This window comes from Schistocerca americana, chromosome 9 (genome assembly GCF_021461395.2).
Source record: "Schistocerca americana isolate TAMUIC-IGC-003095 chromosome 9, iqSchAmer2.1, whole genome shotgun sequence".
In the NCBI taxonomy this organism is placed as follows: Eukaryota; Metazoa; Arthropoda; class Insecta; order Orthoptera; family Acrididae; genus Schistocerca; species Schistocerca americana.
In genome coordinates this window covers 169391906-169414113 of record NC_060127.1, presented here as the reverse complement: position 1 = coordinate 169414113, position 22208 = coordinate 169391906, and the positions used below count along the sequence as shown (strand labels likewise).

General features: G+C 47.5%; 2 protein-coding genes across 2 annotated transcripts in view; one reads left to right on the top strand and one right to left on the bottom strand.

Moving 5' to 3' along the window:
• The window catches only part of LOC124550782, a 43207-nt gene extending 38740 nt beyond the window's left edge, over positions 1–4467 (bottom strand). The window contains exon 1 of the mRNA XM_047125506.1: positions 4136–4467. Within this exon, the coding sequence (XP_046981462.1) occupies positions 4136–4467 (332 nt within the window). The remainder of the gene's footprint in view (positions 1–4135) is intronic.
• A 691-nt stretch (positions 4468–5158) lies between these two features.
• The window catches only part of LOC124550781 (potassium voltage-gated channel protein eag-like), a 92648-nt gene continuing 75598 nt past the window's right edge, over positions 5159–22208 (top strand). Inside the window, exon 1 of the mRNA XM_047125505.1 lies at positions 5159–5231. Within this exon, the coding sequence (XP_046981461.1) occupies positions 5159–5231 (73 nt within the window). The remainder of the gene's footprint in view (positions 5232–22208) is intronic.

Here is a 22208-nt window from a genome sequence, read left to right as displayed (position 1 = left end):
ACCACTCCACTGGCAGATACCGGAGCCTACACCTTGCAGCATCAATAACCTCCCCATTATCCACGTATTGCATTCCGTAGAGTGCATCCTTCATTAGACCGAGCAGATGGAAGTTGGAAGTTGCGAGACCCTGGCTGCACGGTTTGGTTGGTTGGTTGATTGATTTGGAAGAGGGCACCAAATAGGGAGGTCATCGGATTAGGGAAGGATGGGGAAGGACGTCTTCTGTGCTCTTTCAAAGGAACCATCCTGGAATTCACCTGGAATAATTGAGGGAAATCACGGAGTCCAATGAAGTTTTGTGATCTCCTCTCAGGTGCGCAGACTCGTGTGAAACCTTGCGTTACCATGGAGGAGGAGAAGTTCGTCTGCATTTTTGTGGCGACGGACCCACTGAAACAGTTTCTTCAGTTTCCTGAAGGTAGCACAACACACTTTAGAGGTGATCATTGCACTTTGAGGGAGGAATTCGTCTCACCATGCGTTTGTTCACCGCCAGGCATTCTGCAAGCGCCCATGAATATCTGCGATGATCTGGTTTTCCGCCAAAAGGTTCAAAAATGGCTCTGACCACTATGGGACTTAACTTCTGAGGTCATTAGTCCCCTAGAACTTAGAACTACTTAAACCTAACTAACCTAAGGACATCACACACATCCATGCCCGAGGCAGGATTCGAACCTGCGACCGTAGCGGTCGCGCGGTTCCAAACTGTAGCACCTAGAACTGTTCGGCCACCCCGGCCGGCTCCGCCAAAAGGTACTCAATGACCGCTGTCTGCTTTTAACGCACCTCCGTTGCAGACTACGTGTAGCGCTTCATGAAACTATAGGGACTGAAGCGGGAATCATCCATTATGTCGCACAACAAATTCCGCATTTTTTCAATTGAAACTGGCGAAGAGAAAATGCGTTCCATTACTTATTGAACATTAAACTGTAGGGGCTGAAGCGGGCGCACAACAAATTACGCATTTTTTGAACCGAAACTGGCCAAGAGAAAATGCGCTCCATTACTTAATGAACGCCCCTCGTACGCCGAACTTACCACTATATGTACGAGAGGCGGCCACGCCAGTAAAAAATTTGGCGGGAATTGTTGTCAGCAGAGGAGCAGTGACAAGAGAGCTCAGTGACTTCGAACATGGACTATTCACTGGATGTCACCAGTGTAACAAACCCATCGGGATCATTTCAACCAATCTCTGTTCTACTCGACTATTAGTGCAATGCCAGGGAACAGCTACAGCTAAACAAGATCAAGATCTCATGTACTGAAGAACAGGGACCGTAATGTATTGTCGAGGGTGGCTGTAAGAAACATCACATGAAATCAGCGGAAGTAGTGACTCGTGCGGACACACCCCAAATGAATGTCCACTTTGATCAGGCAGGGTATAAACTGTGCACGCCCGCGTCACTGCCATGCTGAGACTTGAAACCAAAGTGGCTGCGGATTAAAGCCGAGTTCCTCTCTTGCCAAGTGGAATGTGAAATTCCCATGGTATATTGCATTTGCAGGTCTTTCCGTATATATTTTTACAAGTACCAGAATTGCATTTTCTCCAGGGTATTCGCTCCTTTTGCTGCACTGCGCGTCATATAGTTCACCGCTTGCGTGGAAATCAAAATATCAGTTTGGCAGGAGAATAATTTAGTTTTCAGACGATTCCTGAAAAATACGTTTGAAATGCTTTTTATGCTTTAATAAGAAATGATATTAGGACACTTCTCGGCAGATTAAAACTGTGTGCCGGACCGAGACTCGAACTCGTGAACTTTGCCTTTCGCAAGCAAGTGCTCCACCAACGGAATTACCCATGCACGACTCACGACCTTCATCACAGCTTCAATTCTCCCAGTACCTCGTCTCCTACCTCCCAGACTTCATGGAAGCTCTTCTGCGAATCTTGCAGAACCAGGCTCCTGGATTCGAACTCGGGACCTTTGCCCAAGCTCGAGTCTCAGTCCGGCATACAGTTTTGATCTGCCAGGAAGTTTCATATCAGCACACACTCCGCTGAAGAGTGAAAATCTCATCTGGAATGATATTAGGGTTTGCTAGTCATGTCCAGGTACACACAAAATGAATGTTTTCGTTGCCTTTTGTTTATAAAATGAACAAAGGTACTGAAATAACGTCAAGATGTGAAGCAGAATACTCTGAAAATGTTGGATATTGAAAAAAAACATCTGTTGTGTTGAGTCAGGCAACTAGCAATTTACGCTACGTAATCTGAGTTTGGGAATAAGGGCAGGGGTATTATCTGGTAAAGAGTCACTGAGAAGTCTATTCTTGGTCTCTGAAAAATGTGGCTGTTTCCGTAACACATGGAAATAGCAGTTATATTGTGTTGCGTTAATCAAATTTCCTGCGCTTGATCAACATCTGTAACCCATGGAATTAGCAATTATATTGTGTAGCGTTGATCAGATTTCCTGCGTTGCCACTGGACGCAAATTAACGATATTTCACTATTCACAAATCCACATAGAAAGGGTGTCCTAGGAGGAACGGTCGGTAGTCAAGGATAGGACAGGAACGATCATTATTTAAGTCTACTAGATACGGGCTCTAAAATGCATACCGTAAAAGCTATGAGCCCTCTTCATCTTCGATACTGTGTAACAAATCCCTTCTACTGCAAGCTCTTTGCTTTCCATCTTTTGGGAGGAGGAAATATGGATAAAACCAAGAAAAAATTGTGTAGTGTATAATTATGCGCTCTAAAGGGCCATGAGCCCTTTTTCCGGTGAAGAGGTGTGTTTTACTGTCTTGCAGCTGAACAAGTGCTCAAAACTCTTACGGTATGCATTTCAGAGCACATATCTGTTAAACGTTTTTGCTTCGAATAGTATTTCCTGTCTAATTTATAACAGTGACAAATTGGGAGCAATATCGACAAGTTTCCAAGCCAAGTACGGCTTCACATGGCCGAATCCCTTGGCCCCAACCCTTTGGTTCGGTGACGATGAGACCGAACACCAATGCACTGGCGACCATCGTTCAGCTAAATCCACTGGCGCAGCCCAACATTACGCTGAGCAGTTTCCTCAGCGCCAGCAAAGACTTCACAGGACTTTTTCTTTTGTACATATTTGTAATTAAATATATCCCGAGCGGGAAGGCGTGCCGGCTAGCCTGTGGATGGTTTTTAAGGCGGTTTCCCATCTACCTCGCCGAATGCGGCCTGGCTCCCCTTATTCCACCCCAGTTACACTATGTCGGCGACTGCTGCGCAAACATTGTACACCACCATTACTCTACCACGTAAACATCTGGGGTTACACTCGTCTGGTATGAGTTGTTCCCTGGGGTCCACTGGGGGCTCAACCGCATAATATACCTGGGTTCGGTGTGGGGCGGCAGTGGGGTGGGTGGACTGCTGTGGCCTGTTGTGGGGTTGTGAACCTGTGAGGGCTACGGTGGGACAAAGCCTCTCCGTCGTTTCTAGGTCTCCGATTTAATACACAATACAATTACATATAACGGGCTCTTTCATTGATATGAAGGTGTTTTCAAGGGAACAGAGGTAGCTATAGAAACAACTTGAAAAATATCAATAACTTTATTATTGTCTAAAGATCATCTAGGTTACATAGATCCATTATATCAAAATATTCAGAAAAAAATCTCAGAGTAGCCTCTGAAATAATATCAGTTGAGTTCAAGTTCCTGCTGTGTATGCGTGGAAAGATGAAAAACAGATATTCTGTTTCTGGAATTATAATATAACCTTTTTAGGAATGAAAAAATAACAGCATCGTCATTTTAAGTATTCGCTAAAAAGAATATAAGGTCACGTGGGATATAGGTGGGAGCATATTACTGTTTAAGACGCAATGGTGATGAGGATACTGTGTGTGGAACTGAACAGGCCAGAGTTTGTCCTCCACTCAGGTAGAGGTTCACGCTCTATGTAGCGCCCTGCGGTTGATACGCGTTGTAGGTGAACCTCCGAGCGCCGAGAAGGCTGCTGTACTCTGTGAGTTCTCGGCCCGAGGACGCGGCTACCGGCTGAGACGTCACGACGGCGTCCAAGTCGCTGTACTGCGGCACGGGCGGTGGTCGCATCAGGCCGCAGCAGAAGTAGCAGCAGCAATAGCAGCAGCAGAAGCAGCCGCAGCAGCAGCACGTGGCCAGGAAGATGGCGACGAGCAGGCAGCGCGCCCAGCCCGACGTCAGCACCCACAGCTGGCCGTCGGGGAAGCCCTCGGCCAGCGACGCCGAGCCGTACAGGTCGTAGAGCTGGCGGCGGCGCGGGTCGCCCAGCACGCGGTAGGCGCGCTGCACCGCCTTGAAGCGCTCCGCGGACGCCGCCTGGTCGCCCGGGTTCTTGTCGGGGTGGTAGCGCAGGGCCAGCCGCCGGTAGGCGCGCCGAATCTCGTCCTCCGTGGCCGACGGCGCCACCTGCAGGATGCCGTACAGGCTGTTGCTAGGCTCCGGCCGCCCCTGCCGCTCCGACATCCCACACCTGCGGACACACGTCGTTCCCAGAATTAGAGTCGTGACCGGAACTGCTTTCATCGATCCTGGTCAATACGGTGCACAGGCCGAACTAGCTGGCTCACTGGGCACTTCTACCACTGAGCGCACCCACCGGGTCATTCCAGCTGGATTGACAACCCTTGCTGGTCTATCATATCTCGAGGCTGGCTCAAATGGCTCTGAGCACTTTGGGACTTAACATCTCAGGTCATCAGTGCCCTAGAACTTAGAACTACTTAAACCTAACTAACCTAAGGACATCATACACATCCATGCCCTAGGCAGTATTCGAACCTACGACTGTAGCAGTCGTGCAGTTCTTTCATCGATCCAGTCGCTGCCTTGCGACCTGGTCAATAAGGTGCACAGGCCAAACCAGCTGGCTCACTGGGCACTTCTACCACTGAGAACACCCACTGGGTCATTCCAGCTGGATTGACAACCCTTGCTGGTCTATCATATCTCGAAGCTGCCTGTGTTATTTGTCTGGGTGGAAGCACAGAACTTTATGCTATGGGCAAATGGCGCCACCTACACTGTATAGTCTAATGCTTGGCTCCTAGATGCCACTCATGGCCTAATGCCAACTTTGCCATAATTAGTCATCTACAGTACTGGTTTCAGCCCGTGCAACCCTTGGCTTGTGGTGTAGCCCATACAGCACATAGCCATGTCCAGCTGCCTCACAGCTGGGCACCACACACTGGATCAGCACAGCTGGTTCAATGAAATACAGGCACATGGTGCGACCTGCACCATACAGGCTGCTGCTCTACCCCAACATCCCACTCATAAGGACATACTGTCATTCCCACAATTAGACTTATGCACAGTGCTGGTTTCAGCACAATCGGCCCTTGCCTTGTGGCATGGCCTGTATGGGACACTGGTCAGCGACATTGGCTTACTGATTTCTGCTGGTGAACACAACACGTTATGTCTAGAAAACTGAAAAATGGATTTCCTAGTGCTGTACTTACAAAATTACTTTCTTTGTAAGTGGAAACAATAACAGTATTGTCAGTTTCGTTATTGGCTATTGGGATGACCCACCTCACTGGCCTGTCAGTTCTCCAGCTCGTTCAGGTTCTTGCTCACATACAACCATAATGCCATTTGCTGGAGGTCGCGCCACTTCTAATTCTCTTTGATTAACAGCACCACTTACTCACTGTCATACTGGCTCCTTCTGCACTCTTATATCCTTCTTGGGACAAAGTGTGGCCCCACAATTATAACCCTCAGTATTGGTTTGAACTTGGTCAGGGTCTGCTTCACAGTCTGATCCAAATGGCATGCAGGGTACACTGGAGTTGCCAGTCTCTACAGCTGCATACAACCCATAGATTCTTAAAATTGTACTTGTTAATTTCCAGACATCGTCGTCAAAGATATAGCAGTGGAATTGGGTTGATGCACCTTGTTGCCCTGTAATTTCTTGAGCCCTTGGGGTTATTGCTTATGTGAAGATGTAAAACCAGTCAGTCATGAGAGGGCATGACATAGTCGACAGTGTCACTTGATGGGTGTTGTACAAGCTCCTACTTGTCTCTGACATCCAACTTACGGGGTCATACCATGACACCAAGTGGCCTATGCTTGATAGTCTTGTCCAGACAGGCCAGCCCACCTGGCTCGTCAGACTCCATAGCTGACTGCCACCCACGATGTCATCCTGGACTCGTAGAAACATCCAGCCAACCAATCACTTCCAATACCTGCCTCGGTTCTAATATGAGAGGAAGTGCAGTTTCACCGGCGAGTTGGTGGATGCTGTTCAGCTCTGACAGCCCACCTTTGGAGACACATCGCAGTCCGCACAATCAGTGAAAACTGGTGATTTCAGCCCATCCAACCAATGCTTCATGGCCTAGCTCCTATGACAGCCCATTTAGTTTGGTGGAGTCTGCAGTTTATCCTGGCTGGTTTGACTGTCTTTTCTGCTATGTCAATTCTCTGGATTGCCAGGTGGCTATTCTGTGGGCCAGCCTGTTCCCTCTATTACATTACATTCTGTGTCCTTATGCATGAGGCCCTGGATTTATCTTCCTTTAGTGTTATTTTGATTAACTATGCTGGGGCATTATTTCTGGACTGGGCTCTTCACTCTGCAATGGCTTATGCACCGTTATGAAACTCCCCAGCAGATGATTGTACGCCAGACCAGGCTTCACACCAGGATTCAACCTTTCATGTGCAATGGTCTTAGAAACTGAGCTATCCAGGCAAGACACAAACTTACAGATTTACTTCCGCCTTCTCACTCCTAACTCCCAACTTCACAGAAGTTTTCCGGCATTACTTGAAGGACTAGCGCTCCAAGATGAAAGAGTGTTGCCAATAAATGGTTTAGTCAATGCTTGCGAGAGACATTTTCGACTGACAGTATATAGTGTACAATTTCAATCTAGCAGGAAGTTTTCTACTCAGTGACAGCTTAGCGGCGGTTTCTGTGAATTTTCAAGCTTGCATGCTCCACTGTAATTCAACTAATTTCTTTTTTATTCATTCGTTTTCTTATGTTGAGCTCGAAGAACTTCTTAGCCGAGATGGCTATAAAAACTTTATTGTAGATAAAACTAAGTTACCATCTTCAGAGCATCATAAAGATTTGTATTTACCCCTATGAAGATCTGAAGATGATAACTTCGTTTTACCGAAACCGGTTATCTACAATAAAGTTTTTATACTGATCTTGGCTAAGAACTTGTCCTCCTAAGTAACTTTTTTTACCTCTAGATAGTTACAGAATCCACATAGATGTTTTTAATAACTAAAAAAGAGTTTGTGGCAGCAATGGAAATTACTTCAGAGAGATTCTTCAAATTGTACTCTTTAACTTCCAGACATCGTAATCAAAGATATAGCAGTGGAACTGGGTTCTTGTAGGATGGAAGCGACTATAATCACGATGTATACTACGGATCAAATAGCAGACAACACCTAGGAGTGACATTTCGCCTATTAATTTTAGTATGTTAACCGTAGACACAGTGCAGTGCTCGGATGGGAACTGAGAGCTGTAACCAGAACACAAAGCACATTGGGCTGACCATCTGCAATATTCTCTTTGTGGCACTAAGTTCGCCAGGTTGGCGTAGGGATGTGAAAAACCGCTCGGCTAAAACCGGTACCAGTATTTAAGATCTGAATAATCGCTATTTTTCGACATTTGTTTGGTATTGGTTGCAATGGTTTTTTTACTAATGACAGGATAAAAATTGTCATGTCAATTTTGCCATAAAAGTAGTGTCAAAACTTTTTGTTTTTAAATAAAACTCTTTTTATAAAGTACTATAAATATTTATTTGTAAAATTTCCATTGTTTTGAAATATTGGATTATTGTAGAAACTGAGAAAACTACTAGTACTATTTTAATAACAATGCCAATAGTTAGAAATTAGCAACTAACTTGTGGTATAAGAATCGACACAGAATTGCAGAGACAACAGAGTACTTGAAGCCGTGTGGCGTAACGTATTAGATGGTACACGTGTAATTGCAGTGTGCAGACTTGCCCCGCACCTGACCAATACTTTAGTGTCTCGCAGTCATCTTCAGGTTTCAGTGATATTAAAGAATGGAACTGTCCAATGTGAATTTTAAAATTTTCCCGGCGAATTGACTGTTCAAACAAATTTCGGGCTTGCAGCCGGTCGTCGTTCAATACTTCGCACGATATTTCAACTGGGCACCTGCCAGTCATCTTCAGTTGAGCTGTCGCAGACTGGCGAAAACTTTTTTTTTCCTTTTTTCTTTATTGTTATTTTTAAACCTGTTTACATGCAGGCCTGCAGCAGCATACTACGCCGCTCTTTGGCCACAGAGAAAACAAAAGATACAAATGGAGACAAGTAGAGAAAAATATGGTGGACATATAAACGGAGACAAACACTTTTTAAAATACATGGAGCCGTTCACGGGCGTAGAGTCCGAGATAAAATTTGTTCAGACACTTGAACACATACATAGACGAAAATTGTCACACATGAACGTAGGTGCACAAAACGAATAACACTAAACCACTTAAGCACAAAACGACGGCACACAGAGAGGGGAGAGCAGATGCCATGGGCAGGGGAAATAGGGGCTAGGGAGGAAGGGGGAGGGAAAGCCCGGGGGAAGAGGGGTGGAGGAAGGGGACGGGGGAAAAGGAGAGAGAATGGAGGGAGGGTGCCTAAAGGAAAGGACACAGGAAGTAGGGGTGGGGTAGATGGAGGGGAGGAGGACATCATCAGGGAGGGGGAGCTGCCGGAAGCCACCTTGGCAGAGGGTAAGGAGGTTGGAGAGATGGAGACTGGGTGGGACGTAGGAATACAGGCATGGCAGCGGGCGGGGGTGGGAGAGGATGGTTGAGACAAGCGGGTGAGGAGGATCGAGTTTGCTGGAGGTGTACAGGATCCGCATCCTTTCAAGGAAAAGGAGAAGGTGGGGGAACGGAATGAGATCGTACAGGATCCGCATGGGGGAGGGGAGACGGATGCAATAGGCGAGGCGGAGAGCATGGCGTTCAAGGATTTGGAGGGATTTATAAAAGGCAGGTGGGGCGGAGATCCAGGCCGGATGAGCGTAACAAAGGATAGGGAGGATGAGGGATTTATAGGTGTGGAGGATGGTGGAGGGGTCCAGACCCCACGTACCGTCGGAAAGGAGCTCGAGGAGACGGAGTCGGGAGCGAGCCTTGGCTTGGATTGTCCAGAGATTGGGGGTCCAGGAGAGGCGACGGTCGAGGGTGACGCCAAGGTACTTGAGGGTGGGGGTGAGGGCGATTGGACGGCCATAGACGGTGAGATAGAAATCGAGGAGGTAGAAGGAAGGGGTGGTTTTGCCTACAATGATCGCCTAGGTTTTGGAGGGATTGACCTTGAGCAACCACTGGTTGCACCAAGCGGTGAACCGGTCAAGATGGGATTGGAGAAGGTATTGGGAGCGCTGCAGGGTGGGGGCAAGGGCAAGGAAGGCGGTGTCATCGGCAAATTGGAGAAGGTGCACGGGGGGTGGCGGTGGCTGCATGTCCACCGTATACAAAAGGTACAAAATGGGGGAGAGGACGGAGCCTTGGGGCACACCGGCGGAGGGAAAAAAGGTGTAGGAATCCGTGTTATGGATGATGACGTAGGAAGGACGGTGGGAGAGAAAGGAGCCGATCAGATGGACGTAGTTAATGGGAAGGGTGAAGGTTTGGAGCTTGAAGAGGAGACCAGAATGCCATACGCGGTCATAAGCACGTTCGAGGTCCAGGGAGAGGAAGATTGCGGAGCGACGGGAATTAAGCTGTTCGGAAAGGAGATGAGTGAGGTGAAGGAGTAGGTCGTCGGAAGAGAAGGACGGCCGAAAGCCACACTGGGTAACGGGAAGGAGGCGGTTCTGGCGGAGATGCTGGTGGATGCGTCGGGTGAGGATGGATTCCAGGACCTTGCTGGAGACCGAGGTAAGGCTGATGGGACGGTAGTAGGAGACGGCGGACGGCGGTTTACCGGGTTTAAAGAACGCGAAAACGTCCTCCGTTCCGCAATATATAGCGTACTGTAACTATTCTGCCCATGCGTCGAAAACTTTATACTTGAAACACACTGCCCGCCGGCAGCGCCCTCGCTGGTGGAATAGCGGAACTTAGTCGCCCTCTGCGTTGCTGTTTGCCACGGCCGTCGACGCACTCTGTCGCCTTCGATTTGACCAAATCGTGGAGATGATGGGATTCCATGCAATGTGCAGCTGGTAGCCGCTGTCACGGTTTAACAGATTTTCCGCCAGTCGTATTTCTACGGATTCTTTAATAATGGAGTCCCAGAAAGACGTTGCTGTGGACAAAATCATTGTTTTCTCATACTCCATTGAATGTCCAGTAGAAATACAATGTTCAGCAATAGCAGACTTGCTTGGCTGCAAAAGGCGGGTGTAACGTTGATGTTCAGTGCTGCTCTCTTTCACGGTGCGTGTGATTTGACCTATGTAAGCTGTACCACATTGGCACGGTATCTTGTAAATTCCGGCCTTTCGTAGTGACAGATTGTCCTTAACTGATCCCACAAGGTCTGCAATCTTCGATGGTGGGCGGAAAACCACTTTTACCTGAAATTTTCGAAGGATTCTTGCTATTTTAAAGGAAGTGTTGCCAACGAAAGGAAGAAAAGCTACAGATTGTTCCGGCATGTTCTCCTCTTTATTCACTTCCTGCTTCTTCAATAGGCTAGGGGCTCTTCGTCTTAGCAATGTAGACCTTTTAGTAAGTTTTGATGTGGTCTCACTTTTTACAAAAGTTCCTCTTGCAGATTCATTGACAGTGATTGGTAACATGTTTCCTGTTGATATCACTGCTTTGTTCAGGCACGCTCTTTCCTTTCGTTGGCAACACTTCGTTTAAAATAGCAAGAATCCTCCGAAAATTTCAGGTAAAAGTGGTTTTCCGTCCACCATCGAAGATTGCGGACCTTGTGGGATCAGTTAAGGACAATCTGTTACTACGAAAGGCCGGAATTTACAAGATACCGTGAAAGAAAGCTGCACTGAACATCAACGTTACATCCGCTTTTTGCAGCCAAGCAAGTCCGCTATTGCTGAACATTGTATTTCTACTGGACATTCAATGGAGTATAAGAAAACAATGATTTTGTCCACAGCAACGTCTTTCTGGGACTCCATTATTAAAGAATCCGTAGAAATACGACTGGCGGAAAATCTGTTAAACCGTGACAGCGGCTACCAGCTGGACAGTGCATGGAATCCCATCATCTCCACGATTTGGTCAAATCGAAGGCGACAGAGTGCGTCGACGGCCGTGGCAAACAGCAACGCAGAGGGCAACTAACTTCCGCTATTCTACCAGCGAGGGCGCTGCCGGCGGGCAGTGTGTTTCAAGTATAAAGTTTTCGACGCATGCGCAGAATAGTTACAGTACGCTATATATTGCGGAACTGCGGACGTTTTCGCCAGTCTGCGACGGCTCATCTGAAGATGACTGGCAGGTGCCCAGTTGAAATATCGTGCGAAGTACTGAACGACGACCGGCTGCAAGCCCGAAATTTGTTTGAACGGTACTGGCCTTTGTTTGTGGATGTATTTTGCGAAGTGTTGTAGGAATGAAGTGCAATGCACCATTTGCTTTAAAAGCAAGGAGGCACAACAAACTTGTGGCGTCATACAAGGAAAAACCTTCATAATGTTTCTTGGAGAAGAAGGTACACTATGTGATCAAAAGTATCCGGACACCTGGCTGACAATGACAAGTTCGTGGCATTCTCCATCGGTAATGCTGGAATTCAATATGGTGTTGGCCCATCCTTAACTTGATGGTAACATCCACTTTCGCAGGCATACGTTCAATCAGGTGCTGGAAGGTTACTTGGGGAAGGGCAGCCCATTTCCACGGAGTGCTGGACTGAGGAGAGGTATCGATGTCGGTCGATGAAGCCTGACACCAAGTTCCTAAACATTCCAAAGGTGTTCTATAGGATTCAGGTCAGGACTCTGTGCAGGCCAGTCCATTACAGCGATGTTATTGTCGTGTAATCATTCTGCCACAGGACGTGCATTATGAACACGTGCTCGATCGTGTTGAAAGATGCAATCGCCATCCCCGAATTGCTCTGTAACAGTGGGACGCAAGAAGGTGCTTAAAACATAAATTAAACAAGGGGTGCAACCCCCTCCATGAAAAACACACCACACTATAACACCACCACACCGAATTTTATTGTTGGCACTACACACCCTGACAGATGACGTTCACCGGGCATTCGCCATACCCACACCCTACCATCGGATCGCCACATTGTGTACCGTGATTCGTCATTCCGCACAACGTTTTTCCATTGTTCAATCGTCCAATGTTTGCGGTCCTTACATCAAGCGAGGCGTCGTTTGGCATTTACCGGCATGATGTGTGGCTTATGAGCAGCCGCTCGACCATGGAATCCTAGTTTTCTCATCTCCCGCCTAACTGTCATAGAACTTGCAGTGGCTCCTGATGCATTTTAGAATTCCTGTGTGATGGTCTGAATAGATGTCTGCTTATTACACATTACGAACCTCTTCAACTTTCGGCGGTCTCTGTCAGTCAACAGACGAGGTCGGCCTGTACGCTTTTGTGCTGTACGTGTCTATTCACGTTTCCACTTCACTATCATATCGGAAACAGTGAACCTATGGATGTTCATGAGTGTGGAAGCCTCGCATACAGACGTTTGACAAAAGTGACATCCAATCACCTGACAACGTTCCATGTCCGTGAGTTCCGCGGAGCGCTCCGTTCTGCTCTCTCACGATGTCTAATGGTTACTGAGGTCGCTGATATCGAGTACCTGCCAGTAGGTGGGAGCAAATGCACCTAATATGAAAAACGTATATTTTTGGGGGTGTCCGGATACTTCTGATCACATAGTCCAACTATCGTTGATATACCTAAATGTTATTGACGTTCTATAAACTGAGAATGATAACTGACACTTACTTTTGTGGTTACTTCGGTGTGAAAAGCTGACATCGTCCAGAAGTGACGATGCAGTGAAGTCATCGACTTGTGACCTTTCGCCCTCGTTGTCGGGACAATGAGGCAGATTTCTGTCACAGCCTCATCGCCGTATCGATCGTGATCACATACTCCTTCGCCTTCATTAAAACTTTCCAGTCTTTGTTCAAAGTCTACGTTTATTACTAGAAGCAATAGTAATAAAAAATTGAAAACTAGTTATTTTGAGCGGTTTTAATATTCGGGTGAAAAAACCGGAGTAACCGAAAACCGGTTGTTTCAGCTATAGCCGCCATCCCTTGATTCGCTTGCCAGGAGGGAAAAAGTTATAGCTATATACAGGGAGAGTTATAAAGTAATCAAAATTATCCCAAGCGCTGCATGCTACAACACACAGCTATGCACAGCAAGACTGTCAATACTATTTTTTTCTTAATTTTTGCTTATTTCGCACTAGAATATTGATATTTATCGATCTGTACTGGACAGATACAGGTAAAACCTCGTCCAACCACTGAGTACAAAAAAGTCACATACGAGCTTATGAACCACAACATCTCCAGTAGCGACAGTGTAATTGTACCTGTTAAGTCGAAAAAGCGTCAGATGTCTCAAGGAGGAATAGCTGCTCTTTCTTCATCACCTATTTAGGTGCACAGGATCATTCAAAAACTCCGTTCACATCTCTCTGTTCACTAGTTTTGTCCTTTATTGGCCGTGGAAATATTTCCTTTTACACACTGCCAGACCAAAAGCAGTGGAATGCAGAAGACAAGATCAGATTTCAATGTAAATTCGAACACGTACGTACCTTCAAGCAGATATTTAAATGATTTAGATGATTGCAATTCTCTGCGCCAGGTAGGACAACCACTAGTGTTCTTCGTGTTTAGTGGACCGAGCGAGGTGGCGCAGTGGTTAGCACACTAGACTCGCATTCGGGAGGACGACCGTTTAATCCCGCGTCCTGTCGTTCTGATTTTGGCTTCTTGTGATTTCCCTAAGTTGTTTCAGGCAAATGCCGGGATGGTTCCTTTGAAAGGACACGGCCAATTTCCTTCCCCACCCTTCTCTATCCCATGGGACTGATGACCTCGCTGTTTGGTCCCTTCTTCCAGATCAACCAACGAACCGTGTTTAGTGGCATTACTAGCCCTATTAGAGTATATAACGGGCGTGACAAGCGTAGAATGTTAAGTGACCGCTGTGAAAGACACGGAGTCTCCGCGTACACGTTTGAGACAGTGTTATCAGCACTTGACGTAGTAGGGTAGGAAACTGATTGTGGGCCTCCATTTGGGGCATTCAGATGTGACAGTGATGATCGAGTGCATGGGAACGTGAGCCCAGGCACACTAATCATCAAATTCTGAACACCACAAGCGGGAACCGCTGTATCGTGCTCCGTGTACATCGTACCACATTCACATTTGCACTGAAATCAAATAACGGCCTTGCTGCAGTCTTCTGCACCATCCCACATCACTGTTCTAAGACAGCTGGACTAGGGAATTGCTGTGCAACGCGTAGGCTACCGTTAACATCAAATGGTTCAAATGGCTCTGAGCACTATGGGACTTAACAGCTGAGGTCATCAGTCCCCTAGAACTTAAAACTACTTAAACCTAACTAACCTAAGGACATCACACACATCCATGCCCGAGGCAGGATTCGAACTTGCGAGCGTAGCGGTCGCGCGGTTCCAGACTGAAGCGCCTAGAACCGCTCGGCCACATGGCCGCCGTTAACATCACACCACAAACGGCTCCATTTGGAGTGTTGCCTTCACCATAACGCATGTACTCCTGATGAATGGCGTCGCACTGTGCTCGGCGATGAATCGTGGTTCTGCACTATCCCAGATTACTACAGTATGGTGGCGACTTCGTTAGATATCCCATTCTTTCAATGTCGTGCAAAAGTATAGCGATAGTACCCCTGACGCCATGGTGTGAGGAAACATGTGGTATGATTTCAGGTAGTGACCACTGCACAGCGGTACTTCACGCACATCGAGCGTCCGCATGTGCTACTTCCCATGCGACTGTATTGTGTGGCATTTTTCAACAGGACAATGCTCGTCCACATGCGGCACATGTCCCTATGAACTGTCAGCTTGACGTTTATGTACTCCCATGCCCAGCAAGATTTCCAGACCTGTCCCTGAAAGGATGTGTATGTCACTAGTTCGGTTGTCAACTTCGCTGTAGGATGTCAAGGAGCAGCTACAACGGTTGTGGGCCAGCTTGTCCCAGAAGGTGGTGCAGCGGCTTTATAACACCGACCCCAACGGAATCAGTGCAAGCATCCTGGCCAGAGGAGATGCAACGTCCTACTGATAAGTGGGCTCACGCTGTCAAGTGTTATATAAATTAGGCAGGATGGTGTAATCACTGAAATAATAACACATATCCTCTGAACGGGTCAAGTATCATTTCTTTTCCTCCTCCCCTTTCTGGATGCAACACTTTCTTGTCAGATGGGGTAGCTTCTAAGTAAATAAATATACACTCCTGGAAATGGAAAAAAGAACACATTGACACCGGTGTGTCAGACCCACCATACTTGCTCCGGACACTGCGAGAGGGCTGTACAAGCAATGATCACACGCACGGCACAGCGGACACACCAGGAACCGCGGTGTTGGCCGTCGAATGGCGCTAGCTGCGCAGCATTTGTGCACCGCCGCCGTCAGTGTCAGCCAGTTTGCCGTGGCATACGGAGCTCCATCGCAGTCTTTAACACTGGTAGCATGCCGCGACAGCGTGGACGTGAACCGTATGTGCAGTTGACGGACTTTGAGCGAGGACGTATAGTGGGCATGCAGGAGGCCGGGTGGACGTACCGCCGAATTGCTCAACACGTGGGGCGTGAGGTCTCCACAGTACATCGATGTTGTCGCCAGTGGTCGGCGGAAGGTGCACGTGCCCGTCGACCTGGGACAGGACCGCAGCGACGCACGGATGCACGCCAAGACCGTAGGATCCTACGCAGTGCCGTAGGGGACCGCAACGCCACTTCCCAGCAAATTAGGGACACTGTTGCTCCTGGGGTATCGGCGAGGACCATTCGCAACCGTCTCCATGAAGCTGGGCTACGGTCCCGCACACCGTTAGGCCGTCTTCCGCTCACGCCCCAACATCGTGCAGCCCGCCTCCAGTGGTGTCGCGACAGGCGTGAATGGAGGGACGAATGGAGACGTGTCGTCTTCAGCGATGAGAGTCGCTTCTGCCTTGGTGCCAATGATGGTCGTATGCGTGTTTGGCGCCGTGCAGGTGAGCGCCACAATCAGGACTGCATACGACCGAGGCACACAGGGCCAACACCCGGCATCATGGTGTGGGGAGCGATCTCCTACACTGGCCGTACACCACTGGTGATCGTCGAGGGGACACTGAATAGTGCACGGTACATCCAAACCGTCATCGAACCCATCGTTCTACCATTTCTACACCGGCAGGGGAACTTGCTGTTCCAACAGGACAATGCACGTCCGCATGTATCCCATGCCACCCAACGTGCTCTAGAAGGTGTAAGTCAACTACTCTGGCCAGCTAGATCTCCGGATCTGTCCCCCATTGAGCATGTTTGGGACTGGATGAAGCGTCGTCTCACGCGGTCTGCACGTCCAGCACGAACGCTGGTCCAACTGAGGCGCCACGTGGAAATGGCATGGCAAGCCGTTCCACAGGACTACATCCAGCATCTCTACGATCGTCTCCATGGGAGAATAGCAGCCTGCATTGCTGCGAAAGGTGGATATACACTGTACTAGTGCCGACATTGTGCATGCTCTGTTGCCTGTGTCTATGTGCCTGTGGTTCTGTCAGTGTGATCATGTGATGTATCTGACCCCAGGAATGTGTCAATAAAGTTTCCCCTTCCTGGGACAATGAATTCACGGTGTTCTTATTTCAATTTCCAGGAGTGTATATGTCACTGGTAACAGATATGCCAAATGAGATGAGAGGTGTTGTGGGAGACTGAAGCTTAGAATCTGGCTGTGAAAGTGGTCAAACGGCGCAGATAGTAGAGGTACGAGTGTGAAACGAGAAGTTCCAAATCTCTCTTCGCTCTGGTAAATTGTTGCAATCATCTGAAGATCTAATCAGCAGGAGTGGCCATCGATAACGGCGTAAGGTCAGAATTCTACAGACGGTAACAGCTTCCAAACTGAGTATTTTGAAATAAGATACCAACAGTCAGAAACGAATATTTCAAGCAGTATGATGTCTTGAATGAACAATGCCCGAGAGGCATGTTTCTGTACATTGCTTGCATTTCAAACAAATCACCGACTGTGGTATCGAACCCGGAAGAAATACAATCGTCTGTGACGTGGATATTACCACCGTTTACAGTTCACGACTGGCTTTCGCAGATGGATCACTTAATTATGGAGGTACCGGACATGCCTTCAGTCTTTGGTGCAGCAGGATGTAATGGCCGGAAGATAGAATGAAGGTTTCGCAAACTGATCCTCGTCGCCTGCTCCACTTCATAAACAATCCAGTAACACCTGCTCCTCAACCCACACTTCGCTAAAGAATAGAAATTGTAAGTAGGCTGTTTATGTTTTCTTATTGGCAACGTTACGTAGCGCTCTGTATGAAAATCACTGGCTGTGCTGTGTGCAGTCTGTGGCTAGTCTGCATTGTTGTCCGCAATTGTAGCGTTGGGCAGTTGACTGTTAACAGCGCGTAGACCGAGCGAGGTGGCGCAGTGGTTAGACACTGGACTCGCATTCGGAAGGACGACGGTTCAATCCCGCGTCCGGCCATCCTGATTTAGGTTTTCCGTGATTTCCCTTAATCACTCCAGGCAAATGCCGGGATGGTTCCTCTGAAAGGGCACGGCCGACTTCCTTCCCCATCCTTCCCTAATCCGATGAGACCGATGACCAAGCTGTCTGGTCTTCCCCAAACCAACCAACCAACAGCGCGTAGCGTTGTGCAGTTGGAGGTGAGCCGCCATTTCTCTCCCCACATCCACCACAGCTGGCGGCTCACCTCCAACTGCGCAACGCTACGCCCGTTAACAGCCAACTGCCCAACGATACAATTGCGGACAACAATGCAGACTAGCGACAGACTGCACACAGCACAGCCAGTGCTTTTCATACAGAGCGCTACATAACGTTGCCAATAGGAAAACATAAACAGCCTACTTACAAAATCTCACGAATAAACAACTTCTGGGTAATTAATGCTCCATTTTAAGAAAACATAATCTTTCATGCATGTCAGTGTTACGACGTCATCTCCTGAACTACATGTTGTATAATCATATAATTCTGCAGGTATATTCATTGGTGTACGTGGACACTGTCTGCAAAATGTGTCACGAAGAGTGTTAGTAGTAGACAAGCAATGAGTTAAAAAGTCATACCTGATGCTTAGTTTAGTGCAAGAACAACGAAAATGTAGTAGTCGATAAACTTTTCTCGTTTCTTTATTTTTTGGGGGGACGTCAAAAGTGTCGCAATAGTTTGAAATTGTGAGTAAAGTCTGCTGGAAATCACTAAGACCTCTCCTACCCAAATACTTGATGATAGTGTGATGAGTTTGCGCGTCGTGTGTCACAGGATTGTCTAATACAATTTCTAACCTAATTACTTGACTTATTGTGAGTTATGCAGTCACGATCTGTCAGATTCCTGTCCACCCATGCCACTCAACTCTGTTCCACAACCGGCAGTTCAGACTGTTTGCGCATCGCCGGCCGGGGTGGCTCACCGATTCTAGGCGCTACAGTCTGGAACCGCGCGACCGCTACGGTCGTAGGTTCGAATCCTGCCTCGGGCATGGATGTGTGTGATGTCCTTAGGTTAGTTAGGTTTAAGTAGTTCTAAGTTCTAGGGGACTGATGACCTCAGGTGTTAAGTCCCATAGTGCTCAGAGCCGTTTGTACCATTTTTTGTTTGCGCATCGCCCAAAACTGGGAAGACCAGCCGGGATCCGACTCGATATTCTACCGAAGGACTTCCAACAGCCGGTGTTAGTGTGTGTTCCTAAAGCTCCCTGTCGACACACCGCATGGGCTGTACCCTGTCCTGTGAGACGGATGGATCTCTTTTGTGGACCCAAGAAGGATGCTGATGCTACTCTTCTCCGACAAATCTTTCTTTCAGTCCTCCGCAATTATTGTGATTCGGCATTCACCTACAGAGATGGATTGAAAGTAAACGACAGGGTCGGTTACGCTTTTGCGCAAGCGAGGGGACACGAGAAGCACTGTGTGCAGAGTGCCACCAGCCTACGCACTGCAGACTTGGTTGTCATCTCTCAGGCTTTGCGGTACGTCATATCCCAGACCACGACAAACTTTCTGAACTGTAGCAATTCCATGAGTTGCTTAAAAGGCGTAATCCCGTGCTACCCCAAAAATCGTTTTGTCGCCAACATCCAGGACTTACTGGCTGACTTTTGCAGCTCTGGAAAGACAGTGACCTTTATCTGGAGACCGAACCATATAGACATTCCAGGAAATGAACTCGCCGCCCGTCTAGCTAAAGATGCATCTACGGGAAATCAATTTGAAGTCGGGATACCGCGCATATACAAATTCGATACAATATTTTGAGGCTCTGGGAATTGAAATGGCAGGATACAACGACCTAAAACAAGTTGAGAGCGATTAAATGGTCTACTAAGGTGGTAAGTTCCTATAGGACCAAACTGCTGAGGTCATCGATCTCTGGGCTTACACACTATTTCATCTACATCTACATACATACTCCGCAATCCACCACACGGTGAGTGGTGGAGGGTACCTCGTACCACAACTAGCATCTTCTCTCCCTGTTCCACTCCCAAAAAGAATGAGGGAAAAATGACTGGCTATATGCCTCTGTTCGAGCCCTAATCTCTCTTATCTTATCTTTGCGGTCTTTCCGCGAAATGTAAGTTGGCGGCAGTAAAATTGTACTTTAATCAGCCTCAAATGCTGGTTCTCTAAATTTCCTCAGTAGCGATTCACGAAAAGAACGCCTCCTTTCCTCCAGAGACTCCCACCCGAGTTCCTGAAGCATTTCCGTAACACTAGCGTGATGATCAAACCTACCAGTAACAAATCTAGTAGCCCGCCTCTGAATTGCTTCTATGTCCTCCCTCAATCCGACCTGATAGGGATCCCAAACGCTCGAGCAGTACTCAAGAATAGGTCGTATTAGTGTTTTATAAGCGGTCTCCTTTCCGGATGAACCACATCTTCCCAAAATTCTACCAATGAACTGAAGACGACAATCCGCCTTCCCCACAACTGCCATTACATGCTTGTCCCACTTCATATCGCTCTGCAATGTTACGCCCAAATGACTGTGTCAAGCGATACACTATTAATGGAGTATTCAGATATTACAGGATTCTTTTTCCTATTCATCTGCATTAATTTACATTTATCTACATTTAGAGTTAGCTGCCATTTTTTACACCAATCACAAATCCTGTCCAAGTCATCTTGTATGCTCCTACAGTCACTCAACGACGAAACCTTCCCGTACACCACAGCATCATCAGCTATCTAACTTAAACTAACTTACGCTAAGGACAACACACATACCCTTGCCCCAGGAAGGACTCGAACCTCCGACGGGGCAAGCCCCGCGAACCTTGGCTAGGCGCCTGAGACCCCGCGGCTACCCAGCGCGGCAGGCCCACTAAGGTGCGGCATTTTTCACGTCTCTCGGACTACGTGTCGGCCACACGAGACTCAACCACGAGTTCCTTTTTCCTCAGGAGGCTGCTGCTCACAGCAACTGCGGTGATCTGCTGACAACTGCGCACTCTCTGGCTGCGTGTGCCCTGCTGGCCGATCTGGGCACACTCTCAGCTTGCCAACCTCACTACCTCAGAAGCCCGCGGATGACGTGACGAACATCAAAGTGCTGCATTTCCTGAGGGAGAGCAGATTTTACTCTAACCTATACTGCTCTTCCACTTCCAGTGTTGGGGCGGTTGTGGGGGCGAAAGCCTCCCCCTGTGGCGGGTACCCACCAAGCGACCGCAGATTATTTCCCCTCTCACCTTGTTGTGTCTTTAGACCTTCTGCAAAATACTGCCTTGATGTCTATTTCCTTTTACTTATCGTGTTACAACTACTGTCACGCCCTTTTAAACTCTTTGACCTGCTTATATAGTCATGGGGGCATGGAATGCAGTTGTAGGGGAAGGAGTAGAAGAAAATTTATAGCAGAATATAGGCTTGGGACCAGGAAAACTGCTGAGGTTATCGGTCCCTAGACTTACACACTACTTAAACTAACTTATGCTAAGAACAAGACACACATCCATGCACGAGGAAGGACTCGAACCTCTGGCGGTAGGGGCCGCGCTGTCCGTGACATGGCGCCTCAAACCGCGCGGCCACTCCGCGCGGCTACACCAATTCAAGTGGAGACATTCGAGCATCTGCCTTTTAGTCCTGATCTCTCCTCACGCTATTATCGCACCTTCGGTTCCTTAACCCTAGGATGCATATACAGGGTCTCCGAGGCCCTTGTATGTCTTCATTTAAAAAAAAAACTGTAATTGTTTGTTTGATTTCAAACTGCTTTCTAGTACGCTTTCACTAACACTGTGACATTCCTCCTATCAAGTCAGAACGAGATACCTTTTTAAGTTTTTTGTATAATTCAATACGTTTACCCATACACTGTGAATGCATAAGCAGGGCTTCAAAAGCCCTCACACATTTATAAATGTTCTTTAGCCTGTATTGTCTTCCACATTTGTCTGGGAGCAATTATTAATTCAACAGTAACTGTAGTGGTACTTCCAGCAACAGGAGTGCCAACAGCAGCAGTAGCTGTAGTAGTAATAGTATAAGTAAAAAATAATACACATTACTTTCACATATTGGCGATGTCGGTGTATTATTGATCTTTTTGCTATCAAATGTTTTATTATTGCATAGTATTGTTATCGTGTGCTGCTCTTGTCAGCCTCATTGTTACTGTAGTTGTGCAAATGCTCCTAATTTTGAAAGTGTTGTGGCTCAGCGGTTTGAAGAAGATGATTCTTCCGAGGAAGGAAATATTTTTGAAGATGCAAGTAGTGAAGAATAAGCCAATGAACCTGCAGATGTGAATACTGAGGCAGATGACAGTCCTTCCGATAATATTACTTCATGAGAGCCTGAAAATGAAGAACCACCACAAAAAGGTATAGAAGACGACACATACATTAGTCGGAATGGAACGATTTGGAAATTAGATCCTCCTGCAACTTTTCGTACGCCTGTCCACAATATCGT